Here is a 20,348-nt window from a genome sequence, read left to right as displayed (position 1 = left end):
GTCAATAAGTTTTTGCCACATAGTGAGCAAATTTAGCTACAGATCAATAACGGTTATTTGGTTTTTGATTAAAATGTCTGATATATAAACGGATGACATTCAAAATGACATATTCAGACATTTTCGTCTAAAACTACCTGATGTTTCTTGATCTGGAATTGAAAATTTGTACATTAATTAATGGCGAAGAAGTTCTAATAAGGAAGATAGTTACATCATTGATTAAAAAAATAAGCTTGTTAAAAACTTATTTGTTCAAATAAGATATTACTTTCGTTACCAATAATTTTGTAAAGATATTAATAAGGTTCTAATAAAAAAACTTGTAGCTGTAAACTAAATAAATTATAGTGTTTCAATTCTATAGTTGGGGTAAACTAACCTGGCAGGAATGTGAAGGCTACACAGATCCTAATCAGAGGATTACGACTTGGTTAATTTTACTCTAACTGTAGTCAAAATCAATCACTATAAGTACAGTCATGTCGGACACGGCCTCTGCGATTTTTATTTTAAGTATTTCCTTGTATTTCTTTAATTTAGGTTGTTGCAACTCTGTACTTTAATCAAGCAAAAAATAAATATTTCAAGTACCAATATTAGTGTAACAACTATCCACATGTTGAAAAATGTATGTGGAGAGCGCCTTGACTTTAGTTTAGCTATATAGGGTATTTTCATAGATATTTACTATCATCAGTAGTTTAATTTAAAACGAGCTGATGTGTGCATCACATGACTTCCTTTTACTCCAATTTAATGTAATTTCCCCGTTACTGGCAATTGTAATGTGATTTAATAGTTTACTCTCTAAATATCACCAACAGTGGCCAAATTGAAATCAGACCAAAAGACTGGCGATATGTTGCTAAGTGTCCGCCAAATTATAACACCACTTGAGTTAACATCGAAATTAACAATGATTTACCCCCCAAAAGGGGCAAAAGACCCCTATAGAAACACCCGAATGCAACCAAAAGGGGAGGTGCACTACTAGAACCCACCAGGAGTCTACGTACCAAATTTCAACTTTCTTAGACGTACCGTTCTTGAGTTATGCGACATACATACGCACATCCGCATATACCCACATCCGCACATCCGCACATACATACATACGTATATACAGACGTCAAGAGAAAATTCGTTGTAATTAACTCAGGAATCGTCATTATGGATATTTCGCGTGTCTGTAGGTTCTTAGGCACTTATCCACGTGTGGTCGAGTCGAAAAAAAAAATTTCAATATTCATTTGGTGGTGAGTAAAATGGAAATTAAGGTCGATTTTTGAGTGAAAATTTTTTCGCGAATACAATACTTCCTTTTTTGTAAAAGGAAGTAAAAATCGAAACATGCTATAAATTCATGTAATCTGAGATTTTATGTATACTGATCACATTAAAACTATGGTTAATAGATTTGACGGTACAAAAAATGTTTACTTGAACTGCATTGATGGCAAGGCATGGATCGAACTTGATTGATACACGAGACTCCAAATTTTGGGTAAAAAGGATCATTAGGAGGAACAGGGAATGAGTAGCACATATCAGAGATGTGAGGCCCTTGACTACAGCAGTCTATGGGAGCAGTGTATCCAGACTCTGAAATAAAACCACAATAAAAATATTGTTCAACGACAATAATATTATTTCCTTTCACATTTATAAAATGCATTTTCAGTGATTAAGAATTAATATCTGAATATAGAACGAATAGTATTATTGTTGTGGAAACAAGTACATGACGTTTTGTTGATGTTTTTAAAATTTTACTTTAATGCAGAAATCGGTCTTTGCTTTGATTTTTAAAGGAACCTTATTTGAAAGATATATCACTAAATTTTAAACACCGAACACTGAATATCATCATCTGAAAAAATACTTTCAAATTCAGTGCCACTGATTTTTCTTTCCAAAAATTCTATACTTGTAAAAACGTATATCTGAGCGATTTTTAAAATTATTTTTCAAAATTCTTTATTACACACGGTAACCTACAAATAGGTTTCCTCGCAAAAACGTTGAAATGGTTTCATGCAGAGTTTTTCCAAGCAGTTTTCAGTTTTATTCCTCTGATAAAAGAAGCACTGATTATTAAGTCAAAACTAACTCTTACCAGGTGACTTAAATAAATCGTTGAGTGTCAAATCATGAGCCAACATCTGTCCCCATTCCATAAAATGTGTTGTTAGAGGATCGGACTTGGGTCGTATTTCTCTGTGAAACACATTTGAAATCACTCTTGGGTTTGGCAAAGGCTTTTTCGTGCAAGAAATTCTGGGGTAAGATATTCCTAAAATAAGAACGCATATTAGAATCAAACGTAAATAAAACCAATCAACTTAAACAATATGTAATAGTCTATTGATAATCAAAATGATTTACTAAAATATTTTTTTAATGATTTAAGAATTTAAACTTCGTGCATTTTTAAACATTAACATGTCTGGCAAATAAAGAAGAATCGCATCCATGAAATGATTGTTAGCAGGATTTATATCATGATTATGAGCTTAAACTATTTTAGTGGTGATTTAATTTTATTTTTCTTTTTAGTCTGTGGTTATTGTAACAAAAAATATTTTGTCTTTGCCGGAATTGGCGTCATCAGTCAATGAGAAACAAATATTGTTCCAAAATGACGTTATTCATATTGGTTAAGTTCCGATAATTTGCTTGAAGAAGACCTAGTAGTAGTTCTTATGATTAACCATTAATAACATTACCAGGGCTGTGGAGTCGGAGTCGGAGTCGTTATAGAACAGGCCGGCTCCGACTCGGGTTTCTTTTTTTCTTTAATATTCAGACTCTCCTTGCATTTTTTTAAAAAGCTGACTACCAATTAGTCCGATTACATGAAAAACAAAAATAACTGTCATTGGCAACCAGTAAGCTTGATTGTTTATCTAATTTTCTGTTATAGCTACCCACGCCGTCTCCTAGTTTGCTTGTTTGTTAACTCTCATTAACTAATAGCAACTGTCAGCAAACGGTTGTGTTTCCGAATATTTTCTAAGTAATCACTCTCAAATAAAAATAATAATATATTTTTACATCTATCTGAGTTATAAAATAGTAAAAAGAATGTATCCGTTGAGCCAGTCGGGACCCGTAGCGCGGGAGGAAGCTTCTAAGGGTGTTCTGTAAATTCAAATAAGTGTCGTCGCGAAAGTGCAAATACAAAACATCCGATAAAATATAACTTTTTTAATCTAAAGACTGTGTCTATATAAGCTTGGTTCTTACTAAAAAGTATGAAATAAAATAAGAATATAACTACTTGCTTACAATACTCGATAGCAGCAGTTAACTTTAAAATCTTATTTACGTTAAATTAAAATTAAAAATTAAGCGAAAAAGAAACATAAGTATAGTAAAAGCTTTTCGTACAAAGCTGTATATCGCCTCATTTTGTGTAAAATTTTCTCCAGACGTACATATACTCGGCCTCTCTCCGCATTATTGTGCCCTATTTACATTACATTTTTATGGATGAAATATAATTTAAGATTTATCGGGAAATTTTTTTGGAATTAAAGTATTTATATTTTTTATAAATTCCGAAATTAACTTGAGGTGTCACCCACCAGAAAGATGTAAGCAAGGGCGGTCCGCGCCCTCTCAAGAAAGGTTTTTTGACTTAGCAAAAAAAAATTTGTCCTTTCAAATTACAGCTTTCAAAAATTGAAAGCACATGATTTGATCAACATCTTTTTGTTAATCAATAAAGGGGAGCAAATTAATCCTATTCTTTTTTTTTATACTGAGATTTTTAAGTAGCTTTTCAGTAGTTCACTTTTTAAATCACAACTATTAGAAAATTTAATAGACAAATTAACTTTCTAACGTCGTATGGATCTTAGGTTTACAATAAAATGTAACGTAAAAAGTACTTTAAAAGGAATCAATATTTCAATCTCTGTTTAGGGTTTTTTCCCCCTTTACATAAGGGGGGAAAATTGAATAAATCAATAAATAAATAAAATCGGAGTCGAAGTTGGAGTCGGAGTCAATCGTTTCAAAATCCAGGAGTCGGATTCGGATTCAGAGTCGGTTAGTTTCTTTCCGACTCCGCAGCCCTGATCATAACGAAAGTGAACAGAAACGAAAACATTTTCTGCTTCAGTTATATCTATGAGGTATCACGAAAAATTGTTATTTTTACTTCCTTTTACAAAACAGGAAATATTGTATTAGCGAAAAAAATTTTCACTCAAAACTCGACCTTAATTTCCATTTTGCCCACTCCCGAATAAATGTTGAGTTTTTTTTTCGACTCGACTACACGTGGATATGTGCCTAAGAACGTATAGACACGCGAAATATCCATTATGACGATTCCCCAGTTAGTTACAACGATTTTTCTCGTGACGTCGGTATACGTATGTATGTATTGCGGAAGCGCGTATGTGCGGATGTGCGTATGTATGTCGCATAACTCAAGAACGGTATGTCCTAGAAAGTTGAAATTTGGTACGTAGACTCCTAGTGGGGTCTAGTTGTGCAATTAATTACTCTTTTGGTAGCATTCGGGTGTTTCTAAAGCCCATCTAAAGGGTCTTTTGTCCCTTTTTGAAGGGAAATCATTGTTGATTTCGATGTAAACTCAAGTGGTGTTACAATTTGGCGGACACTTGGCGATATATCGTCGGTCGCCAAGTTTTTCGTCAACTTGGCGACAAATTTGGCGATTTTTTTTTATTTTTATTATACCAATGATACGTCTTTTTGAAATCTTCAGAGATTTTCTAAACTCATCCAGATCATTGCCATTGATCAACAGATATTTTTCTGTTAAAACTATCCCTTATTAAAAAAAAAAAAAAAAAAAGATATATATATATATATTTTTTTTAGCTATAAATCATTTTCTTTTACTCTAATTTGATTTTTTTACGATTAAAGTTCCAAATGTAAAGGTACGTGACCTGTAAAATACATTTAAAAAGTAATAAGCTGTGGTTGACTTTTGACAATTAGTTATTTTTATGAGTTTTGAGGCTGCAATTTTTCATTATATTCGATACAGACAAAAAAGTTAATTGCCTATTTTTCAATGAGAGCATGAAGGCGTTCAACTAGCTAAACACAGAAAACTCTGTCAGAAAAATGGTTGTCACAATCACTGCAACTGCAACTTTCATCGTAACTGTTATCCACAATATAATCAATGATTTATTCGGTTTTATTTTCATTTTAGTAGTACTTTTTTGTTTAACTATAAGACATCGATGCGATAAGAAATATTAATTCTGACACGTTGAAAGTACACCCGGTTGTGATAAAGAAAGTTCCGATTGACTGAGCTTTGAACGATTTCATTTATTATAATAAGGGTGAGAAATGATGATTCGCCTTGCCAATAAAGGTTGTAGGTGCTGTGCCGAAATGAGAGCCTCTTTTCCTTCAATCTCTGCATAACATTATCCAATGTCAAGCATCTTTTTATCAGTGCCAGTCTATAAAAGCATTCCTGTTTTAACAAGAACATAGACATTTCGAAAACATCGGCACCAGAAGCGCAGCCTTGTTTTAATGCACTAACAAATAAATTAATGTGTATGAATTTTAATAGAAACATAAAGCAACTTACTGTCTGCGTAATCGAATGGTAAAACTCGTCGTAGGCATATGTCTGATTTCCCCCATGTGGGGTTTCTGAGATTGTTGCAACTGCCATCAATGGTTCGATATTTGCTGTACTCGGCGTAATAACAAGATATTGGTTGATCACTGCAGCTACTAACCTCTTTCCGCGTAGCTTCAATGATGTAAGGATCAAGAATTTCAGGGCTGCAAAAATCATGAAATACATTTCAATATCTCTGTTGCTTCAAAAATCCTATGTTTACATCTATGTTACCTTAAATACATATTGCACACGGACGACTGAAGTGGCACACCTCACAAAATGAGGAATGGAGATAATTAAATTAAGTAATTTTAATTATGCGTTACTACTGGTCATATTGTCTACATAGACAACCATGAACCAGTTGTGCAAACTAGCTTTGTGCCAGTAGTGCGGCAAAAAAAAAAGCACTTAGCTGATAAATCAATAATTATTCTTTTTTAACCCTTCAAATATTTGAGATGTGCCCCTACGGTCAACGGTTAGGATTAAAATTATGTATTACAGTCGAGGATTCTGGGGAAGGACTTGTTGTACTCTGATTACATCGCATAATTCACCTCATAAGGCTATGCAGTATTTAATGTTGTAGCAATTGTACAAACAATTAATTGCTTTGCTGACAACAATTAAATGTACTACATCTTGAAGAATTTAAAAACTAAATAATTTTGTCATCCCCATGCAAACAAGGTTCAGGTAAACCATAAAATCTCTTTTTAGTAGACCCGTGCGGAACTCCTCATTGTGCTTCCAATCGCTTCATATTGCATTCAGCTTTTTAAAAATTTCAAAGAAAGAACATTATGAAGAAGAATCGAAAAAATGAACGGATTAAAATAAACAAGAAAAAAATAAACGCACAAAAGAAGGCATGTAATTTTAAGACATCAGTAACAAAACCTCGCTAAATACAATGTTGTGATAATGTGATCATCACTCACTTTTTGGTAGTACGTATTTTTAATACAAACATTAATATCATTCGTAGTTTCTACTCGTGAAAAAGCAGTAATTTTCCATGTAAAAAAACGGGTTGTGGCAAATACAATCCTGCCTACGTAAGCCTCTGACGGGGAAAAAAATAAAACATTAAGCGGATATTTATTAGCACGGATTCGAACTGGCGCTATTCTGATAATCAGCACGTCACTCCAACCAATCGAGCAAATGCGCTGAATTCGAATGCTATTCATTGTAGCAATGTGTCTTTAAAAAACAATAAAAATGCTTTTTGCCAAAAAAAAAAACCTTTGGTCTTTATGTTTAGTTATTAGCCAGCCTAATACGCTTTAAAATAATTCATAAAATATGAAACTTAAATAAGAAATAAGGAAAATCTCGCGTAGTGGTTGAAACAAACATTCTAGAGGAATAATAAAGAAGGTTTAAAAGAAGTGCTTTTTCTTTTTGAAAATTGATACAATTTCTCATTGCAGGCTACTTTAACCGTTACGGCTTGGATGCCAGCACATGTTTTTCTTTTAATCGAACACTTAAAATTCAAAACCAAAACCAGTTGAATTGAGTCCGTTTTATGATGAGTGTAATTTTTCGAACGCAGACAAAATGCAATTGTTTTTTTTTCCGCCGAATGCAGAGGAGAAAATAATTTCTTACTTATGAAGTTGATAGTAATTTCAATGTTTTACTTTGTATTCGAATAAATAGTTAAAAGTTTATTGAGCGAAACGTGTAATTTAAATTTGGGGTAGTATTTTTTTATTTATACAAAATGTCGAACACTGCTATTAGAAAAAATCTGCATTTCAGTATACAATGAAAAAGTTTTTCTGCACAAAAAAGTATTCTCTTGAGGTCTGAATTTATAAATATAATACTTTTTTTATGCTTACATTATGCTTAGTTTTCTGAGCGGAGTCAAAGCTTAGTAGTAGCCTGGACTAAGGAGTCGAACCACCAAGGAATATTCCCATTTCATTTATTTTATTGCCTTACGTGTGTTATTTATTGTATGTTATTCGTACATGTAATGCGTAATATTAATCTAAATCAGCTACAATGGCAGACAGCCCGGGCGGGTCCGAAGTTCAGCTAGTTTATAGCCGAACGCTCTACCGAAAAAAACTTATCAATTCAACCAAACAGTTCAGTCCAGTGCTTTTAAGCTTTCTTTAAAAAAAAAGTGAATTGTGAAAAAAAAAATTTCATTTAAAGCGGAGCAAAAAATTTGAAAATTATATTAGAATTTTGCTTAAAAAATTAAAATCTGCATAAGAACTACATGCTGCATCAAGGTTACAGCAAGGAGCGTTTCAGAAAAATCTATTTTTAGAAAATTAGTCTATTTTTCGTCATTAGCCGATAGCAATAAAAATTAGGGGAGGATTTCTTCAAGAAATAAGAAAGATCTCTCATACTGACAAAAAAATAATCCACAGAAATAATATATAAGATAAGATATTGAAGAAAAGTGTTTTTATTTTTGAAAATTTATACAATTTGTAATCTCAGGTTTCTTGAACCGTTATGGCTTAGATGGCAGCTTCATTATTTAACCGAACGGTTAAAATACAAAATCAGTTGTATTAAATTCGTTTTTTAAGCGTAGCTTTTCGAATGTAGTAAAAATGTCACTGGCTATTTGTTTTTTGCAGAAAAAAGAAGGGGAAAAAATGATATCTTGTCCATGAATTTTTAGTAATTTTAATGTTTTATTTCGTATTCTAAAAATATTTAAAAGTTAACTAAGTGGAGAGCATAATTTCAATTTGGGGTAGTAATTTTTTTATTTATACAAAGGGTCATAATCAGAATCTAAATTTTAGTATACGATTTTTTTTTTCTGAACAAAAAATTGTAACCTTTTACTTACATTGTGCTTTAGTTTTCTGAGCGGAGCCAAAGCTTTAAAAAAGAAAAAAAAAAAAAAAAAAAAAAAATGGAAGTACAATCTATGTATACAGACTGCATCAAGGATACAGCAGGTAGCTTTCCCGGCGCATTTACTTTACTGCCTTACGTATTTAACTTATTGTATGGGAAGCTTCCATGTAATGCGTGATATAGGTCTAATTTTTCGATTTCAGCAGGTAGTCCAGAGCAGGCCTTGGACACTCGCTCAACTGGTTACCAGACGAACGCTCTACCGATCGAGCTATTTGGCTCTGTCGGTCCCAGCGCAAGTTAAAGTTATAAAATTTAACCGAACAACTCTGTCCGATGCTTTTAAACAGTTTTTTTTTGTTTTGTTTTGTTTTTGACAGAAAAAACATATTTTAGAACGTGGGTCTATTTTTCTTCATTAGCTTGCTCGATAAGCTTTAAAATGAGGGGTAAATCAAGGAAAATGATCAAGAATTGAGGTAGATCTCACGTAGCGACGAAAAACAGGCTACAGAAATACTATATAAGGATAATTCATTTGTTAAGAAACTAAGTTGCTTTTCGAAGTCTTTTATTTTCTTTCTTTCTTTTTCTTCTTTTTTTTTTAGTATAAAGGTTGAAAATTAGCTTATCAAAGACTGCTAATACACAATTATTGAATCGTGCCCAAGTTACGTTTTTCTCCGTATTTGATTTAAAAATTCGATTAAAAATGTGAAGTGCGATTTTTTATATTTAATGCAGTATTTCGGAACCGTAGGACACTAGTAACTTTCCAGATATAACTGCTTTGCACTTTTAAATGTTTTATTTGTTTTTTAATTGTATTTTTATTGCAAAGTGCTGAATGCATACAAAATAGCGGCTGGAAATCACGAAGAGCTTTGTTCATTTTTATTAAAGTTCCAAAAATTGTATTGTAATGTTTGCAGCTAGCTTCAAACTTTAAATGTAAAAGCGTTAAAAAAAAGATGTTCAATGTCAATAACGAACTGTACTAGGTTGTTTTTCATGCATGAAATGCAACGAATTAAAAAGACATGTTTCCAATTTTATTGCGTCAAAAATTATTTATGTTAAAAATCAATAAATGCATGCATTTTTGGCTCTTTTAATTCTCCCTTTTGTTTCTTTCGTTTAAGAAATAAATACAGCAGTAATTAACAAAATACTAAGAAAAGCGTATTACTTCATCGGGCATTCTCTTCGCAAATGAGGTCCATAAACATCTTGAAGATCTATTGCTTGTTGGGCTCGAGAATATGGCTGTAGTACAGGAATATCTTTTGTCCTGCCTAAAAAATAAAGATCTATTTCAAATCTCACACCCTTTAATCGTGAAACTAGTGCAATATTAAGTAAATGAAATGATAACTAAGAATTAAAGACAGTTGTTTTTTCACATATAGCACGAATTTATAAAGCAATGCAACATGAATAAATAGTGAAACTATAATTTTTTTCATTTTGAGCAGATAAACAGAAGGAAAAAACCTTTGTGAAGTTGTAACAAGTTCATTGATCACTTCGTTATCAACAACGACTCTACTTATGTATTTAAAAAAACTGCAGCAGTGCACGACTACTGATTTTGTCAGTATAAGACAACTGTTTTCTCCTAAGCCCTTGGTTTGATTAAAACCCGAAGACAAAGCTTTCATTTATACGAAGAAATGTGATGCATCTCGAACAATCCAATTCTTCGTCACTAGAGCATTTACGTAATTGTAGTCATTTTCACACCTTAAAATTGAAAAGTTTCACCTACTTTTTTCCACCTCTGCGTGTGAAAGTCTTAGAAAAGTTCAACGATCTCTTGGGAAACAAATCATTGGCAATCTTTTGATGTCAAGTTTTTTTCCCAAAAGCAAATGCGAATTGAAGTGCTTAGCTCTTGAGGGGCATCGAACTTTTTAAACGTAAAATGTTACATGAATCAGAAGTCTACGGGAAACATTATTTTCTTTTCTTTTCTTTTTCTTTTTTTCTTTTTTCTTTTTCTTTTTTCTTTTTTTCTTTTTTTTTTTTTTGTTTATCTTTTCTTAAGGATCATTTTCCCCCTATTTTGAAAGCAGTAGCGAGAAATAAAATATATTCAAAATCAACTGCCTCGGTTTTTTTTTCAATGCTTAAATAATATTTTTTGGAATGTGAGCTTTTTTTCCTTGAAGGGCCCATTGTTCAAAATTTTTAAGACATAAAAATGTAATCTTATGAAGACCAAATCAAAAACTCGATTTTGATTGTTTAATCTGTCAGAAACTTTTCTAGTAAAGTTGGTGCGAAACAAAATAACATTTGTGTTTGGTTTGGGATGTAGTTAATATATTACTTAGTTGATATCGCGTTCATACAGCTCAACTTGAACCATCAGTCTGAACTTACACCGTAATTGACGCAGATCATTAGTGTATGCTTGTTACAGTATCGCTAGCAATTCAATATTTTTCAATTCAATTCATTTTATTTCAATCAGGGTACTATTTTTTTGCAAATATACATTTCACATCTAAAATAAAAGAAAAAGAAATCACAAACGGAAATACATTTCACCTTGTCTATTTGAAAAACCCTGATTGAGTAGGTGGGAGTAAAGTGTATAACAATAGCCTGATTAACTCCCACCACTCAGAAAAGAACTTAATTTAGGGCCAGTTTATAACGTAAGATAGTAATAACAAAAATAAATGCTTAATTATACAAAGAACACATAAACACAACACAAGTAATGCAATAAAGTATGTCGAATTTTATAACAAAAATCAACGTATACTATTGCAAATCTGCTACTTTATCCTAAATTAACTGCAGTAGAGTTGAGCATAGAATTTTTCAACCTTTTCTTAAACAAATTTCGACTATTAATGGTTTTTAAACAATTGGGTACGCAACGATTTGGTTTCTTTCTAAATATGGTTTATTTAAATATTGAGAGCTTCCTCAAATATTTTATTATATTAAAGGATATAATAGTCTTTAAGATTTATAATTGCTCTAAATTTAACAAAAGGAGCTTTTTTTTTTGAAATGCTCAAAATTAAACATAAAACTAAAAAAATAAGTTGTTCAAGAGAAAATTTAAACTTGTGATATATTTGCATTCAGGACGAAACCATCTTTCTAACAAGAACTGATTTATTCGAAACGAAAATTATTGAGATTATGTCCCCTACAGTTATCATGAAGCGACGGCACACGAATTCTCTGTCAGACAGACTAATGCTTTAATTGCCTATTAAATGCATATTATCGTTTGATTATATAAAATAAAATTGAAGCACAGTCGTTTAGGGTAACTTTGAAACACAATTTCTCTGTTTCTAACTGTCCCACTCATATCTTAAAATATTTATTATATCTCTTGGTACAAAATAAAAAATAAACACTTAAAATGAATTGTTGCAAAACTTTTATTAGCCCAGTAAAAATTATGTGTCATTTAGGGTAACTGTCAGCCAAGTATGTTATGTGATGCAACATAAATTTGGTAAAAGTGTTGCAAATTTAATGCAGTAGGATAAAAATTTCAAAATGGTTATAAACTCCTCATTTGTACCTCATATATTCACAATATTTCTTATCAATTACAATATTGCATTGAATATTACAATGTAAGATAAGCAAATTCAACAATTCCAAAAAAAAAAGAAAAAGAAAAGAAAGAAAAACACACGAACATTAACTTCAGAGTTACTGAATGGTGCAATGAGAGCAGCATTGCATAAAATTAAAGGATCTTAATCATAAGGGGTCCAATAAAGAGGTCTCACCTAGGGTTTTTATCAAAAACATTTTTGAAGTATAAAATATATTAAAAAATTGGAAGACTTCAAATCAACATAAACGTTTGCACTTATTTTGATTAATTCTGAAAATACAACATTTGAAAGGAAAAGAAAAAGAAAGAAGGTCAAGGTTAAATCTTGTTACTCAATTTTGAGAGCCTGGAAATGTAGCATATTTAGAAAACCGTGATATCATCGCTTTTTGTTTTCGGTGTTCATTGTGATTAAGTTTTAAAAATTAATGAAAACAAAGATAATTTCACATTCACATCAAGCAAAACAACTGAAATCAATTTATGGTGCAAATTATTTCAGTGAAAAAAACGTTAGATTTCTTTTATGCATGTCTGACACTTAAGAAGCTCTGGGGACTCAAAAATTAATGTTCATACTTATCAGCGGGCGTGGTTTTTTTTAAATATCTCATAAAATTTGCAATCCTCCCCCCCCCCCCACCCCACGAAAAAATTGGAAATGACAGGCTTGTTTTTATGTTAAGAAGAAACACTGATCGGAGTCTTGATTCGAAATCTAGAAAAACACATATCTATACAGTCACAACAGAACATTTTTAAATTGATAAATAAACTTTTCAAGTCCCACTGTTGCTTCATAACATATCAACCTAAGAAAATATGAGTAATGCTTCCATTGTTTTGTTGAAGTTGAAATATATTTCTTAAAAGTCTCTAAATTACAAGTAACTTGACCTTTGCTTTTTCAATTACTTAACTGCTGCTAAACAAAATGTATGCGATGGCTTTCTCTGCCCTAATATTTCTGTAACAAATCGTCCGTAGCGTGATTTCTTTCACTAATATTTTTCGAATTTGTTCGAAAGTAGGTTTCAGGCCTTTGTCTTAAGCGTTTACAAGACTCAAAGCATAAAGCAGTAATTTTCTTTTCTTACTGCCTTGAAAACTGTTTTAAATCTTTCATTATGCTTATCTGTAACATCTTCTTTGGACATAGAAATCAGGAAAAAATTGGCTTAGTGTTGTTCTTAAGTAATTGTATTCGTCAGTATTGTTCTTCCACCGATTAGATAGAAAGGAAAATATTCGAAATCTAGGCTGAAGCGGATACAATTATTAGCTCATAAGGGTGCCAACTTCTTTGTCACAAGTTTAATAGCTTAAATGCTTCTTTTTTTTCGAATAGTTTTTTTTTTTTTTTTTGTGGGGATATTTTGTTCTTTATAGACGTGTCATAATAATAGTTTCGGTTCTTAAATTTTGGAAGAAAATTATCATATCAAATGAGCTGAATCATCTTTTCTACACTGGACTAATTTATTTGGTATGACTTTTACTGGCAGCTTTCCAATTTTCCACGCTGAATGGGATAGAACACAAAATGTTGATGGGTATGATATCGTCTTTTCTTTTACGACTCTTCATTAGTTTAAAATATATATATATATATATATATATATATATATATATATATATATATATATATATATATATATATATATATATATATATATATATATATATATATATATCCTAAAGAGTTTGCATGACTTTTTTTGTCGTATGTTTAGGCATAATATTTACGTTACTACAACGTGGTGTTTGACAGATAATGAACAACACAATGCAATCAGAAAGAATAAAATAGAAGAAATACAGTTTGAAGATGTAGGAAATTATTGCTACAAGAGGGATTTAGTAGATTTAACACGACTTTAAATTTTCCATAAACGTTTGGTTCAAATTGGTTGTTAAATCATGCAACAATGTATCAACATAGTAAAAACCAAGTATTTAAAGGAATTAGATATTTGTTAATAACGTTATTGATACATTTTTGTTATTTATTTTAAAAGCTTCAGTTGAATTTGGTTTTCTACATAAAAATAAATCCATAGTTACATGACTAAACGTGCAGAATTATTCTGCCGTGGACATGTCAAAGGGATTATCGCCAGAAGTAACAAGACGTTAAGTCTAGAACTAAACAAGTCTACTTTCCCGTGTATCAAAATCTACTTTTAAGTATCTAATCAATATTCTCTAAATTAGTTGTGACTGCAACTTATGTCAAAAATTTCTTTATAACATTTTAAGCTGATTTCAAGAAATAAAATATGACTCGTTCATCTAAATAAATAGATACGTAAAAAATAAATGAGCGAACAAAAAAGGTAGTAACACTTTTAAACAAAGCAGGTAATACATGTTTTTCCATAAATCAAAAAAAAAAAAAAAAAAAATCTGTAATCACTTTCAAAAGGAAAAGCAAGAATAAAAAAAATATTTAATTATTTTTCAAAAGAAAAAACGAGCTGATGTGTGGATCACATGATATCGTTTTACGCCAATTTAATAATAAAAGCGCCTTTCTTAGAGTGAGCAAAGAAACACTAAATATTTTTACCCCTAGTTTCTTGCAAACCGAAGCAAAAAAAAAGTTTTACACAGATTTATTTCCCCATTGATTGCAATTTTAATGTGATTCAGTGATTAACTCTTTAAATATCACCAACATTGGGCGAATTAAAACCAGATTAAAAAAATTAAAGAAAAAAATCGCCAAATTTTTCACCAAGTTGGCGACAAAACTTGACGGGAAAAAGCTTGGCGCTATATCGTCATGTGTTCGCGAGATTATAACACTACTTGAGTTAGCATTGAAATTAACAATGAACCCCACAAAAAGGTGTAAAAACCCCCTTAGAACATCCGAATGCAACCAAAAGGGAAGGTGCACACCTAGACCCCACTAGGAATCTACGTACCAGATTTCAACTTTCTAGGACATATCATTTTTGAGTTATGCGAAATACATACGCACATACGCATATACATACGTACATACGGACGTCACGAGAAAATTTGTTGTAATTAACTCAGGGGTCGTCAAATGGATATTTCGGGTGTCTGTACGTTCCTAGGCATATATCCACGTGTGGTAGAGTCGAAAAAAAACTCAACATTCATTCGGGGGTGAGAAAAATGGAAATTAAGGCCAATTTTTGAGTAAAAATTTTTTTGCGAATACAATACTTCCTTTTTTTGTAAAAGCAAGTAAAAAAAAACCGTTTGTTTTTCCCCCGTAGCCGAAAAATAATTTATAAAATGAATACATATGCTTTAAAAAATAAATAAATAACAATAAATTGTAAAATTAAAGAAATAATCTTTCGTCATCAAAAAAGAAAGAAAGAAAAATCACCTGAACAGCTTTTTATGTTAAAACAGGAAGAACTCCGAGTTTTGCTTCATTAGCCGCTACCAGCACATAATACATACACTGGTGTGCAAAAATTAAGGACGAGACGGTTTTTTCAATACAACTTTGTACAAAAGCTTTCCAAATCAACATATTTAATACTGTAAGATACCCAATACGTAAGGACATGTGTAATGTAAGCAACACTTACTAAAAGAGAAATCAGAGGGATAAAAAGAAGCTTTATTGAAATATCTCCCCCGACTGCTAGGCAGGTTTCAAAGCGTCTGCCCATGCTGAGAATGAGGGTGTCAATGAGTTGTTGAGGCATTGCTGCCCATTCGTCTTGCAGCGCCAATCGAAGCTCCCGAATCGTTACTGGTGGTAAGGTGCGAGCTGCCAAGCGTCTGCCTAGAAAATCCCATACATGCTCGATGGGATTGTGATCCGGAGATCGTGCCGGCCAATCCATACGTTCAATATCCTCACTCTCTAAGAGCTGTTCGGCAGCTACTGTGCGATGACATGGTGCATTGTCGTCCATGAAAAAGAACTGCGGACCCATAGCGCCTCTAAAAAGACGCACATATGGAAGAAGAATCTCGTAACAATAACGGGTCCCGTTGACTGAACCTCCGTCGAAGATGTGAAGGTCTGTACGACAACCAATCATGATGCCTCCCCACACGAGAACACCGCGACCTCCATACCTGTCCCTTTCAATGATGTTCGAGGGATGATTGCGGCTTCCCTGCTCTCTCCAGATGAGTATGCGAAGAGAATCGCTACTCAAACTGAATCTGCTCTCATCTGTAAAGAGTACTCGTCCCCATTCATTGTCTCTCCAATTCCGGTGTTCCCGGCACCACAGAGAAGGCTTTCTCCGATGGGCAGGCGTTAGAGGTACACACCGGATAGAGCGTCGTGCAAACAGACCACCACCGTGCAGTCTTCTGGCCACGGTAAAACGCGATATCGGTCGTCCAGTCGCCTGTGTCGTGTGTCTAGCGATTTCTCCCGCTGTCTGCCGCCTGTTTCTTCTGGCCTGTAAGACAATATACCGGTCATCTGCGGGCGTGGTTCCTCGTGGACGACCACTGCTGAATCCCCGGATAGCTGTTCCTGTAGTTTGAAATTGTCTCCAAAGTCGTGAAATGATGCTGTGAGCAATTCTGAACTCTGCAGCCACACTTGTCACACTGCGGCCTTCCTCCAACTTCCCAATGATTCGACCTCGGGTAAAAGCATCCAGATGTCGTCTAACAGATTGATTATTCGCCATTTCTCGCTGAGGCAGCAACTCGGTGTGATTTTAACTGCTATACGGCGTGCAATCTCTTTGCCAGAAATACTGATCTTACACCGACAACATGCTTTATACTACTCAGACACTCCCCCATTACGTCTGCCTGCATATCTGCGCATGTGCTACCGTACATCACCTTACTTAATCTCCTGATTGGTCTTTCTGTCCGCTCTGCCTCTTCGTTCAGCTGACATGCTAATTTTTCGACTTCGTCCTTAATTTTTGCACACCAGTGTATATTAAAACTTTAGAGTGAAAATGAAAACTTATTATATCAACATTAATTATTTCACAGCACTAATTATTTCAGTCGATCTTTTTGGAGTAAAGGAGTCAGATTCGGAGTCGAATATTTAAAATTCAAAGAACCGGAGTCGGAGTCTTTTCCCCTCAAAGTCCGTAACTCTGCCAATGTCGGAGTCGAAGTTTGTTTAGAAGCAAATCTGTGTATGAACTGTTCAAAATGAAATGAAAGTTGTTCAAATCGAAAAAATTTTTCTATACATTTATTTCATCAAAATCGTTTTCCAAAGAAAGTTTATTTAAATCAAATTCGCCTCTAAAAGTGCTGGATTTATACTTGCGTTAAATTTCCCCGTAGGAGCTAATGTGATTTTTTTTTTAAATCGTCAAAATTGAACGAAAAATTGTTCAAATCAAAAAGTGAAATATGAGAATCAGGTGCTCTTGCCAAAATATTTCGAACAAAAAAAAGTTAGTGCGAATCGAACTATTTACTCAAAAGTTATTAGGGGACCAAAGAGACAGACCGACAGACACGTTTTCTCTATCTCAATACACTACTTTCTACTTTTTCAATTTTCGATATTTATTTACTTATTTTATTTATTTTTGATTTTTTTTTAATTTTTAGCGATAATTTTAAGATGCATTATGCCTTTTTTCATGCTTTTTTCTTCTTTCTCTGATTTTTACTGGGAAAGTAGGCTAAAAAGGTTTAAACGATATTTGATGAAACTCGTTTTTCACTGACCATAAAGATAAAAAACATATTAAAATCCAAAGTTTGGAAACAGGCAAAAAAAATCTTTATTTTAAGCGTTATTCAAGTATGAGTATTTGCAAAAAAAAAAAAAAAAAAAAAAGAATAAAAATAGAAGAACAGAACGAAAAAGGAAGAATAACGAAAAAATTGTAGATACTGCTATTCGCCGGACTAAGGCATATTTTCGTTTGTATTAATAGGACGTGTTTTACGATAGGACGATCATACTTGCTGCGCTATAATATTGCTCAATCCATGGTTGTAGAAGGACATTTTTAAGCATATACATTATTTACACTAAATTCCAGAGTTTTTTTTTTTTTTTTTGACTTCAGCCTACAGTTCTTATGTACTTGAATATAATAACATTACACATCTGAATATAAAGGACTTAGTAACAAAAAAAAAGCGATTTGTATACGTTGCGAGGATGAATATTAATGTTTTATATCCGCTATACAGACAAAGCATTGTTAAAAAATATATTTTTGAAAGTTAATATTTTATTTAAAGATACCTAACTACTTTTGTTCAAAAGTATGAAAATTAAAATTTTAACTGTAATGTTCCTAAATTAAAGTGCAAATTTATACGTAAAAATATTGCACCCGGAACACTATGCTATTGAATCAGGAAGCTAACAGATGTTTGAGATTAAATGTATTTGACAGCGACCTAGCGAGAAATTCCTCAAAGGGCGTCCATCAGGCTATTAAAAGCGAAATCTGCTGCTTGGAACTGTAAATAGATGCAATCATAATTTTAATTTTAATTTTACATAGTAGACAGTTATACCTCCATAAGATTGATTAAATATTGTAATACAGTTTTTTTAAAGAGAAAACTAACTTCAGTATTATCTTAGAAGTTTAACATTGAGATTCAATTTAAGGGTCTGAATCCAGGGACCTTTTCCTACGCCACTGGTGTTTGACTCTAATTTAAGAGTTAGTGCCTAGTATTTACATTACCTGTACTGATGTATCCTGGTGAAGGTAGGATATCGTTTGGATTCCTAATGTTCCACGTGGTGACTTGGCACTGACACACGGTTACGAGGTATAAAATAAATACAGTTCTTCCAAACCTGAAAATGAAAACTAGGCATTAGGAAAGGATTTTCAATAAAAAAACACAAGAACTAAGCAAAAAAAAAAAAAAAAAAAACCAACATTCCAAGTTTGGTTTTAAATTTTTGCTAAAAACGAATATATACATATATATATATATATATATATATATATATATATATATATATATATATATATATATATATATATATATATATATATATATTAAATTATTAGCTTCGCATAATTTAATTAAATACGACCTACTGTTTGACTTAAAAAATAAAAAAAAACAATACTTTAGTCATTAAAACTAAGCACAAAATACTTAATATTTACTTAAAACAGTTATTAGTATAAAAAATATTATTATTAGAATTTTTTGTAAAGCAACTTTAAATAACTGCTTATTTTTCGGAAGACATCGCTGCATGAAAAAATGCAAAGATTCCAAAATCCAACAAAAAATTTAAATCCAGCAAAATACTTCTCGAAGTTTGGTATAATTTGATTAGATACCACGTACTTAAAAAAAAATAATAATATCGGAGAAGATTTAAACTAGACTGTAGTCGATAAAACTGACTTTTAAAAATGCTTTCTTTAAAAAATTATTAACTTTAAATAAAATAATTTTAAAAGGTTAAAATATCCTTACTTTTTGGAAGACATCGTCGCTTTAAAAGATTTAATCCAACATAATGCTTCGCTAGGTTTGGTATAATTCGATTAAATACGATTCCTCGAATTAAATCACTCCCCAGAACCTAATTTCTATAATAATGACGTTACTATACCGTCATTTTTCTTTGTCCTTCTATGTAGGTTAAGGTCATTGTGTGGCAGCTAACTACTATTTAACGATATGAAGCTTATATAATAAATCTCGGTATCACGTAGGCTAATGGTGGGTTTTGCTCTCAATACCGAGTCTGCTAATGCCGGTGAAGGTGACTGGTACGATATGACTCTGAAAAGGACACTGCCGGAAGCAACATCGAATGACTTTTTTCATACTTTCCCTAATATCGATTAAACGTTGAACTTGTCTTAGTAGTTTCCTGAATTAACTGCATTCTGACATTCGATCAGTAACGTGTGTCGAACATCAAAAACTTGATTTATGAGGTTTTTTTTGGTATTTTTTTGCGCTTTAGTGATGATGATTTTGAAATGTAATGAGTAGTAGTTACACGTTTGTAATCATTTTCAGAACTGACAAAAAAGGTTAAATGTCCATGTGACAATTTAACTGCAGGTCAGCTGCGGTTTTCTTGCGACATGAATCACCACTTTGACAAGAAACAAGATCATTTTGAAAAAAAGCATTTTAAAATAATTAGTTCACGTTGTTTAGCATAAAGGAGTTTTTGAATAATGATATACAAAGTAACGGATGAAAAGTCTGTCTCCGCCCAATCAGTTAGTTTTAGCAAGAAACTTAATTAGGTGATTACTGTTTCAATAAAGAAACTAAATCTTTGGAGATTTCAAAGCACTTCGGAGATTTAAAAAAAAAATC

General features: G+C 32.2%; 1 protein-coding gene across 1 annotated transcript in view; it reads right to left on the bottom strand.

Annotated features, from left to right (window-relative positions):
• The window catches only part of LOC129222666 (peroxidase-like), a 70,094-nt gene that overhangs the window by 20,047 nt on the left and 29,699 nt on the right, over window positions 1-20,348 (bottom strand). The window contains exons 2-6 of the mRNA XM_054857197.1: window positions 18,728-18,843; window positions 9,672-9,777; window positions 5,597-5,796; window positions 2,120-2,296; window positions 1,444-1,605 (exon numbers count right to left, since the gene is read on the bottom strand). Coding sequence (XP_054713172.1) covers window positions 1,444-1,605; window positions 2,120-2,296; window positions 5,597-5,796; window positions 9,672-9,777; window positions 18,728-18,843 — 761 coding nt within the window. The remainder of the gene's footprint in view (window positions 1-1,443; window positions 1,606-2,119; window positions 2,297-5,596; window positions 5,797-9,671; window positions 9,778-18,727; window positions 18,844-20,348) is intronic.

The sequence above is a fragment of the Uloborus diversus genome, chromosome 5, assembly GCF_026930045.1.
Source record: "Uloborus diversus isolate 005 chromosome 5, Udiv.v.3.1, whole genome shotgun sequence".
Taxonomy (NCBI): Eukaryota; Metazoa; Arthropoda; class Arachnida; order Araneae; family Uloboridae; genus Uloborus; species Uloborus diversus.
Note: the sequence above shows the minus strand (reverse complement) of the source record. Positions and strands in the feature narration are given on the sequence as shown.